The 10294-nt window shown below is 41.6% G+C and overlaps 1 protein-coding gene across 6 annotated transcripts in view; it reads right to left on the reverse strand.

Annotated features, from left to right (window-relative positions):
• UBE2D3 (ubiquitin-conjugating enzyme E2D 3) overlaps positions 1-8149 on the reverse strand; it is a 33541-nt gene extending 25392 nt beyond the window's left edge. Inside the window, exons 1-2 of one of the 6 annotated variants that reach the window (XM_008580869.1) lie at positions 8065-8149; positions 6636-6790 (exon numbers count right to left, since the gene is read on the reverse strand). In XM_008580869.1, the coding sequence (XP_008579091.1) occupies positions 6636-6659 (24 nt within the window). In that variant the 5' untranslated portion in view covers positions 6660-6790; positions 8065-8149. Of the gene's footprint in view, positions 1-6635; positions 7327-7505; positions 7678-7708; positions 7904-8064 lie in introns of those variants that run through there. The other 5 variants (XM_008580858.1, XM_008580852.1, XM_008580862.1 and 2 more) reach the window with 5 other exon arrangements.
• Between the last annotated feature and the right edge of the window lie 2145 nt (positions 8150-10294).

Raw genomic sequence — 10294 nt, forward strand, 5'->3', positions numbered from 1 at the left:
ATCACCACTGTGTTCCACAATCATTTGTAATCCCCATCTCTGCCATACACATCATAATGAGAATAGAAAGAGGCAGTATAGGTACATTTCCTGTCAGCACTTTTGGGAAAACTTAAAACTTTTGCCATTATTAAGAGATAATTCCTTGTATTTTGTTAAGAATCCATTTCTTTCAGAACTAAATTAGACTTAAGAACAAGACTTATATGATTGAATCAGCACTATAAAGACAACCCTCGCCTTGAATCTATACTGAGCAACAGAAGAAACTATCTTAGGGCCTGAAAATGAGGGCATGATGTGGGAAGCAAGGAAGATAAGTGCCTTTATAAGAAGTTTTTTTTTTCCTTTTTGTCTTTTTCTGTGTCCAGCAACGGATCGCAATCCTCAGTGTCGCCCCCGTATTGGACTAGGACCGGCAACGGGATCGCAACCCTCGGTGTTGCTCCCGCGCCTCGCTCAGCCAGTGAGCGGGAACCGGTCTGTATGTGGGATCTGAACCCTCGGCGGGAGCGCCACCACGCTTCCCAAGCGGCGCACCATAGCAGTGCGCCACCGGGCCGGCCCTTAAGAAGTTTTAACTTAAGAATCAACCTCAAAAAGCCTTCAGAACCTAGCAAAATATAAAGATTCAGACCAATGACAGAGGCTAAAACAAAGTACAACTAGCTGCTCAATAGGGAAACAATAACTGCTGTTTATATAAAATAAAGATTTAGTATAAAATAAATAAAAATTTGTATTGACTTTAATTTTTTTGGCAGCTGGGTGGTACATTAACGTTACAAAATTTCTATATACCATATATAGATACAAATGTCAAGGAAGGAAACAAACTTCTCAGAAATGTATGGTTACCAGAAGTTATGTCAAGAAGGATGCTTGGCAAAAAGCCTTTAAGATTCGAACAATTTATAGAACTCTAGACTTGAAGCAGACGGAAGCATCCCTTTAAAACCTATTTTAGTTTGCAAGTTCTTGGACAAATACTGTAAGTTTCTTTTCTCTTAAGGACTAACAGGTAGGCACTGCACATTACGTCTCATTATATCACTGACAAGGTATTAACTTCCTGTTTAGTTATAATTATAGGTGAGACAAGTATGCTTGTTCATTAGACAAGGTACTAAGAACGGCTTGAATGAGTAACACTACAATTTTCTTTCTTCAGATCACTACTGAAGGTAAATCACTTAGGATTATTCAAAGCTATTCTTTTGTAAGCATTATGTGAAACTGGCATAGACAAAAGCACATTCAGGTTCTAAGTTTTCATCCATGAAAGCAAATAAGGCATTTCCAATGACATGAAAAATAAAAATTAGCAGCAGTCTAGAGGTAGAAAGCAACCAATTATACATTAGTCATGAAATTATAGCAAGATTAGGATTAAAGCAAGTATTCTATCCTAAAACAAGTAACCAACAGTGAATTACAACTGAGAGCCCTCAAAGGACAAACAGAACAAATTCACCTATGAAAAGGTCTTTGAACAATACAAGATTATGCTGAAAGTACAGTTGGAATATAAAAATCAGATGTTTAAACAAAGCATAAAATACTACCCTGAACTTTTCCCCTCCCCACAAGGCTGAGGGGACAGTTCTGAGAATAAATTTTATCTAATTAGGTAAACTGGCTAATAGGATACTTAATAAATGTATCCGTTCTTAATTATAGTGTTCGATTTTGAAATAAGATCATCATTCTGGTGGCAAGACCAAATCAAGACCATAAACTTTCTAATTAAAGAATGAAAATAGTTTAATTTTGCTAATTTCAAAACACTGGTTTGTTTTGGTAAGCAGAGTTAAGTCGTTATAAAAGACAAACCACACTGTTATTGACAAAATATAGTGCAGAAAAGATCAAGACAAATTTGTCTTTAATAACAGCAATAAGCAAATGTGATATATGAATACCAAGATTTCCCTTTTAAATAAGTATTTCCCTTACTAGATTTATATTCATGAAAAGTAAGTTGTACAAAGTGACAAACACCTATTCAAACATGACTGTTCCACTCAAGGCAAAGATTCTCATGGGTAATGACAGTCTTCCTCATTTTTTATCCTCTGGAACTAGACTATGCCTAACACACATTATTACCTCAGTTAGGTATTGATTAAATGATTGCCCCCTGTATCTGTGGTTCTTAACCAGAGAGGGACTTCAGAATCACCTAGAGAACATTTCAAAATTAAGTCTGTTTCCAGAGAAAATGTTTTAGTAAGTTTAAGACCCCATGTAGCTATATCCTTTAAAAATTCTGAACATTCTGTTATACAAATATAACTCATCAAAACCCACATACATAGAGCTCGATACTGTAACAGCAAGGTCAAGGGTTCAGATCCCTGTACTGGCCAGCCACCAAAACAAACAAACAAAAAACCACATACACACACACACACAAAAACAAAACCCACATACACAATATATAATATACAGTCAGCTCTTATTATATATACTAACAAATAGAAAAATCTATGAAGAAAAGAATGAAAAAACCAATCTAGGATTTGAGGATTTAATCTGAAAGATTTATATCTCAGAGTTAGGAACCTCGTTTCTTCTTTAACAGATAAAGATTATAGCAAAATACTTTGAAGAATCCTCAAGAACTGACCGTATCTTGGATAATAAGGGGCACCTGAACACAGGAGTTAATGTATAAAGCTTGACTGAGCAATGCAGCGACAAAAGTAGTTTATCCCGGTGCTAGCAAGGGTATTCAAGTTTACGTTTGTATGAATAACAATAACTAGAATTAACACTGCAGATAAGTATGATGATGAAAGAAAAGCACATAAGTGTTAGAGTCAACCTTTTTCAAATTAAATAAATACTAAAGTCACTATATGATCAGCATCCCTCAGTCATATAACTGTCCTACATACTAAATTAGCTGGCTACAGACAAACCTTGAGGACCACAAAAGAAACAAAGACATAATCTACCAAGCCTATAGACTCAATGGGGACAAGAAGTGCATTTTGTTCTAAGATAACCCTAGCAGTTAACTGACACACAGTGGTTTCCAGTCCTTGAAGAGATTACCCAAAAAGAATTAAATTCACCACTTCCAAGACATGTATTAACTAATCTTAATTCACAAATTAGCTATAACCCAAGAGTAAAGCTAAATCCCAATTATTTAAAGATGTGAAGAAAGAACACAGCAGCTTACTTCAGGTAGCAAAAACTAAAACATGTACACTCTAAAATAGGAATTGAAATGGTTCAAAAAAGAACTTGAGCTCTTGAGGCAGGCTTTCTGATTTGAATCTCAGCCATTTACTAGCTGTGTGACTAGACAAGTAACTTAACCTCTCTGTGCCTATCGTCTTAGCTGTTATTAGTAGTAGGCAGTATTACATGCAAAAGAAAACCTAAAAGATATAAATGCGCAGTGGTTAGGGAGAACACACTCTGGAGTCAGACAGCCTGGTTTCTGGGTTTCTAATCCCAACTCTGCCACAATATGAACCTGGGTGTTGTTTTTTTTTTTTTAAAAACCTCTCTGTGCGTAAATTTTCTAATTTCAAAATGGAGATATAATTGTATCTACTTCCTAGGTTTGTTACACGATTAAACGAGTCAGTATAATTGTTTCAAACAGTTCTGACACACTGCAAACAACGAAAGCACCAGCTATTCTTTTAGGCTTGGTTATGTAAAGTTCTCCTCAAATGTCCCCAAAACATATGTACTGCAGTCATTTTGTTTAATGGGAGTGGCCCCAAAACACCAATCAACTTGGAGTTCTGCTTTTTTCAATCTTATTTAGTGGCCCTATTTAAGACCATACTATAGCTTGTCCAAATAAAGAATCCAGCAAAAAACAAAGTAAGGTTGTTCAATCTAAGTAATCAAACAAAAAACACTTAAGAACATAAACTAGAAAAAAAAAAAATAAATTCAAAGGCTTGATCAAATGAATCACTAAAGGTTAAAAGTATTCCAATAATAAGAACTTCAGTGAGAATACAGAGATAGCTCAATATTTGGAATTTGGTGGTTTCGCACAATAATAAGTTCAAAATAAATAGGTGCATGACACAAGAAATACCATATTGACACCAATGGCTACTTGACCCCATATTTCTAGAACAGAGGTGCAATGATAGAGAATATCCCCCTTCAGAGTTGTCTACTCACTAAGATTCTGTTTGGATCTGGGATGTTTTTAAAAAGCTTCCTCATGTGATTCTATCAGTAACTGCTAAAAACCAAACCACATATATATGTCAGAATTTTCTATAGATTGAATTCATAATATCCCAAACAGACACTGGGTTTTCCAATTTGGAAAGTGCTTATACATCAAGTCTTTGCATTACATAAATCTTCAAAATATTTACAACAGAAGACAACCTGGTATCAATTAAGAATGCTATTCTAGAAATCAAAGTTCTTCAGTAAAAAAGGCTTTTGAGGATTTAATTGTGATATTAAGATAGCAGTAATGGCTATTAGAAGTATCATGTGCCAGAGACCTTTCGAAACCACACATTAACCCATTTAATCTTCAAATAAAAACCTAAGAACTTAGAATTTGTTTTGTTTACTGCTGCCATCCGAGTGCCTGCAACAGTGCTTGGTATGTATTAGGCACACAACTATTTATTGTCCTTATACAACAAATACCCATCTTACAGAGGCACATAGATAAACTTGCCCAGAGCTAGAATTCTAACTGGAGCACTTCTGCTCCAATGTTCACACTCATAACCATTATGTTATACTGCCTCTCTAAAACTTTTAAATCATGAAAGTGGGTCACAGAAGCTGGGTATCACCTGTAAAAGAAAAAAAAAATCAGTGAGACCTTCCTTTAAAGTGTGCCATTCCACACGAAATAAAAAGGTATGGATTTGAAAGTATTCCACATCCTAGGGGTCTGAACTAATTCCTACAGATAAAAGGTTTTGATTTGTATTCGATTTGTTCTTTGTATTAAGTATGCTTAACACACAACTATGCTTTTCCAATGTGCTGCTGGCCTTCAAAGTAGTCACAGAAGTGTTATTATTTTTAAATAATCCCTTTTACAGTCTTCTATGCCTACAAAATTTTTTTCCTCTCCTTTTCCATCATCTCAAAAACACAAAGATTTAAGTTCGTATTTCGCATAAACCCACAATGACAATGCAGTGGTGGTGTAAAAAAAATTGCAAGATTTCAGCATCAATACGTGAAGAGTGAAGAGTTATACCTTCATCTTTCACAAAATACCAGTTTGCCAAAAAAACTCCAAAATCATATCTATTAAATAAATGCAAATTATGCAGCATCAAGTCTATTTTAGTAAAGCCAAGTCTTCCCCATTCCCTCCATAAACTTTTTAAAAAGTAACCTATCAAAACTAAAGTTTCTAACCTACAAGCTCTCCTATTTTCTAGTAAGGCTGAATTTATTCCATTCCATGACATTTTTTTTAAGTTAGCTGTAAGTACTCCACCCTCCTCGATTGTGCAAGAACCAAATCCACCACACAAACACAAGTTACAAAAAAGGGAAATACAGTCTGAGAGTTTGAATTTAGGTAAGTCTTGAGCAGGGGATTTTAGAGCAGTTCACAATCTGATGTAAAAGTAAACGTTTAGCAAAGAATATTATTTCATATCATTAGGAAAAGTGATGCCGGAAAGAGCCTGAACCAGTTAAAGCAGCCGCCATCTTAAAATGCAGAATAGAAGTTAGAGCAAGAAAATGAGACTAAACCACCGGAGGTGGAGGTTCCGCTCGCCCCCGAGCTTCGAAAAATCCCAGCCTACTTCCAACTTAGATCAACAATTTACTATTAAACCACATTGTATGTAAGCAGCGAAACAATTCTCCCCGAAGGTGTTATTAAATCGGCTGAGGCAAAATAGGTACACTTAGCCTTTACTTACTGTCTCCCCCCCCCACCAAAAAAAGAAAAAGGGAGCTTCCAGAAAGCTTTTACATCAGTTCCCCGTGCGCCTCTGATATCTTTGGGTGAAAAGCTGCAACTACAAAACATAGGAAGTGGCAACATTGTGTCAGTCCAGCTCCTCCCAAGCCCACTTACTCTTGTGTAACCTGCCCAGAGTCCATGAAGAGTTTCTCACCAGACTCATTTACTACCCTTCAGCAGCAAGACTCCCTCCCCCCCCATAAAGTTCGGGATCGGCCAGCTTTCTGACCTTCCCTCCTCTGAGTTTCCCACCTTTCTTCCCCCCTAGAAGGCCTTAGATCTTACAGCCTTGATCTTACAGCTAAATTTTCAAGCACCAGGAATAGGAAGTGCGGTGACATCTGCTGGAGCGTCTCTCAGGAATTCCAACCCCCAAACGGAATTAACACTTCTTTAAGAAGCAGAAAACCGAGGTGGCTTAAGTCAATCTCTCCCACCCCCAATCTGCATCGATTCCATTTAAACACACTCACGATTAACACGTCATTTGCCACAAGTGTTCTCTGTTCCCTAGTTTTAAACCTCATTTCATGATAAAGTACAAACGGCGTTCTCCATTCCCCCAATAGAAAAAGAGACCCAAGAGGAGATATTTTCAGAACTCTACTTCCCGCCCCCGCGCTTTCCTCCGGGCCTGAGCCTTGTTTTCCTCCCACAACCCCATTCTCTTCAGTCCCCATGGGTTAGTTACCTTATTAATCCGTTTCAGCGCCATAGTCTGTGCTTTTCGTCTGGCTCCTCGCTATCTCGGTGTGTGCTCAAAGGTCCAACCAGAACTCTTGATTATCCAGGCGCCGGGGAAGGATTGTCTCTTCTTCTCACACCGGCTCCGCCAGACACAGGCGCCTTTTGCAAAAACGGAGCAGATCAGCACTCGCAAAGGCCCCGGAGAAACCCTGATGAATCCAGGTCCCTTAAAACGGTCGCGATCCGGGATGGATAGGATGGCGTGGCAAAGCCGCCAACAGCCTCTATGCCGTGCTTCGGCCCGAAGTGGGGGCAAGGGTGACGGGAAGAGCGGAGGGGTGGCTCTAAGTTTAACTTCCCGGCCTCTCAAAAGGAAGAGACCGGGGTGGGAGAGGAAGAGGCGTAGGAGAAAGGGGTGGGTGCGGGGCAGGGTCCGGAGCCCAGCAGAGGAGGAGCCGGGGCCTAGTCGGCGCTATACCGGCGTCACTAGGGCAAAGAAAGGCAAGGGGGGAGGGGGAACCAGGAGACTCCGGACTGACGCTGGGCTTCTTTCGGTTTCTGCTCAAAGGTGCGGCCGGGGAGGGGAAGGAAATAAAGGAAGAGACTTAATGTGTGTTGCTGTCCCCACAGCTAAAGCTATTCTGTGTCGCCCCTGACGCCACCGTACACTCCGCCTTCCAGCGCGCTCCCGAGCGCGCCCGCCCAGCCACCACCACGCGCTCGTGCTACCCCTGAGAACCCAGCTCAGGCGCGAGGACGCGCCCATTCCCCCTCCCTCTTAAGCAGGAGGCCCCGGCTTCTCCAGCCTTCCCACCCTACCCCACCCAACAGGCTGGCCACTCAAGCCACCCAGAGCCGTACTTCCCCTTCTTACCCGGCCGGCCAGTGGGCCAGCCTCCCTTCCCTTCCCCTAGCCGTTCACACCCACGCGTACAGAGGGGCCTCGGCCTCCTCCCCGCGCGGCAGCTGGTGCCTCCCCAGCCCTACGGGGCTCACGCGCACGACACAGCCACAAGATGTCCGCTCTGACGGAACTACTGCCAGCTGCCACGCTCCGCCCCTCCCCCCTCCTCCTGCCTCTTCACCGCCGCGTATCAGTCCGCCGACGCCGCTGTCGCGAGCACTGGACGAATAGGAGGCTGAAGGCAGACGGTTTACTTCCGACGTCCAGGGCTGAGTGAATCTGTGCCTCCCCTTTTCCTTCTCCTTTTCGGAATAGCACCTTCTTACTAAACAGACCGGAGGCTGGACTGGGGGAGGGCGGGGGACGGAGGCGGGCCAGGGCTGGGGGGGAGGGTAGACGAGTGGCGGAAACCCTTAGACTCAGAGAAGCATCGAGAACCGGAAGGAGACCATGGGAGGAAGGTAATGGAAGCAGCAGCTGCGCGCTCGTGCCCCACGCCCCTCCCAACAGCATCCCCCAGTTTCCTCACTTGGTATTGAGGCGGCGGATCTCGCGAGAATCTCGTGGCACGCTCACCAGAGCTGTAGCTGTGCAATGACTTAAGAGGAGTTTTGTGCGCTCTTCCTGCCTGGGGCCCGCCCCCAAAACCACAAATTCTCGCGAGATGCAGTGTGGCATGGGCTCCAATTGGGGCCGACCGTGGCCCGGGAAGCGCCGCCCCTGAATGCCTATGTTGGTGGGAGGGAGAGGAAATGGAATTCCGGGACTGGTAGGAGTGCGAGCCGACACATCCTTCTTTCACGCGCCCAATCAGGAATGTGCGGTGGGAGGTACCACAGATTAATTACTGGATACATTTAGTCGAGGGTGGGCAGGGTTTTTGAGGTTTTCAGTGGAGCAGGTGAACCATATTCACTCGCTCCGCTCCTGGGCTGGTTAACCAGCGGGAGGAGGCGACCCTCAAAAAGGGAGCAGTAATTTTAGATAGACCTCAGGCTGACCGCTGATCAGCGCTCCCACGTGCCGAAATGTAGTGCATTTCTGACCCGAGAGGATGAGTACTGAAAAGAGCAGGTCGGTGGACAGTTCCTGAGTTACAACAGCCTCGGAATCAAACTCAGTTGTGAATTGATTAGGGTAGAGAAGCGAGGGCTAGGGGCGGGCTGTCTCCTTGTCTCTGTAAATAACCGCCACAGTCCTCTAAGGTTTAGGTATGGGAACAGGTTTAACATTTTAGTATCTTTTTTTTCCCTCTTGTTGTTGCAGTTCTTAAGCCAGAAAGTGGTGAAATTCATAAAATCAGAGTTTTGGGTCGGGAAAATGCACTACTTACTGAAATGGGGGGGGGGGGTTTTGTGCGTAGGATGGGCCTGTTCTAATCTGCCAGGTGTAAAGTTGGAGAGGGGGATTTTGCTCGCTAGTGTATCCTTCAGGCAAAAGATAGTTAAGACCTTAATTTTTAAAAGGAATTTAAAGGCGGGTAAGCACCGATCTGCTTAAGGTTTTGTAACATTCCTTAAATAACCCCATTCAGCAAAGTGGAGATCTTTAAGAATTACGTGGAAAAGCAAAGTGGTTTTAAAGATGTACTTAATTAGAAACAAATAATAAACAACACAACCTGTTGCAAGAAGTATTACCTAATAACAATGTCACAGGTCAGTGATAGGCGGTCTAATATATACTGTTCAAGTGACCATATAGTGTCACTTCAGCAATTAGTGAAACTGCTTCTCAAACTAGTGTCCATCGGAATCACCTGGGTTTTGTTAAGACTGCGGGTTTCGTATGCCAGGGTGGAGCCTGAGATTAGACATTATTAACAAGCTGGCAGGTGATACAGATTTTTCAGATCTGAACCACGGTGTAAGTAGCAGAGCCCTGAAGCGTTCACCTCATGGCCTACTGGACCTCTATGCCCTCTTCTTTCTCCCTGAGTAATCTTTCCTTTTTTTCTTTCTGCTAGCTAGCCAATTATATTAGAAGCACAGGATTAGGCATGATGATGGAGGGAAAAACCCAGATTTGAGTTCTTATTGTTTCCCATTTGTAAGATACTGGTCTGGTTATTTTATCTTTTGAGTCTGTTTCTTTACCACTATACTAGGTGTAATAATAGTTGTCCTTTCTCACAGGGTTATTGTGTGGTTCAAATGTCATAATGTGTGTGAAAGGATACTGTAGACTCTGCAGTGCAGTATAAAATAAGTTATTAAAGTAACCAGTCAGGCATTAGCTAGCCATAGTGTGAAATAAGTGTATAATAGTAATAAATACGAGGAATATTTATGGAACTTATCATGTACCCTATACTGTGCTTATTAGCCCCCTTTTACAAATGAAACTTATGCACAGATTAATATTCTAAGGTGACAGAGCTAATAAATGGCAGAAGTAGAATTTGAACCTATGTAGTTAACTTCTGAATATTTGTTAAATGAAGTTTCATATTGTCTCTTAATTTAGAAAGAGTAGGATGTTTTGTATTTCTACTTTAAGTGCCATCTGAATGTAGTTTTATTTGATTTATTTCTTCTATTTGTTTTCTTCTGTTCTTCAGAAGCCAAGGTAAAAGGATATTATTAAGCATTCCCACCTACCAAAGGGAACTCAGAATATCTGGGGAGATCTATGAAGAAAAGCCCCGGAGAAGCCAATTTGTATTACCCTACTTTAAACAAGCTTAAGTATAAAAGTATAATAGAACATTAATGTTGTGAATTAGCAGAGCACAGCAGATTGGCATAACTTTGAGGTCA

This window comes from Galeopterus variegatus, unplaced genomic scaffold (genome assembly GCF_000696425.1).
Source record: "Galeopterus variegatus unplaced genomic scaffold, G_variegatus-3.0.2 Scaffold88, whole genome shotgun sequence".
Lineage (NCBI taxonomy): Eukaryota > Metazoa > Chordata > Mammalia > Dermoptera > Cynocephalidae > Galeopterus > Galeopterus variegatus.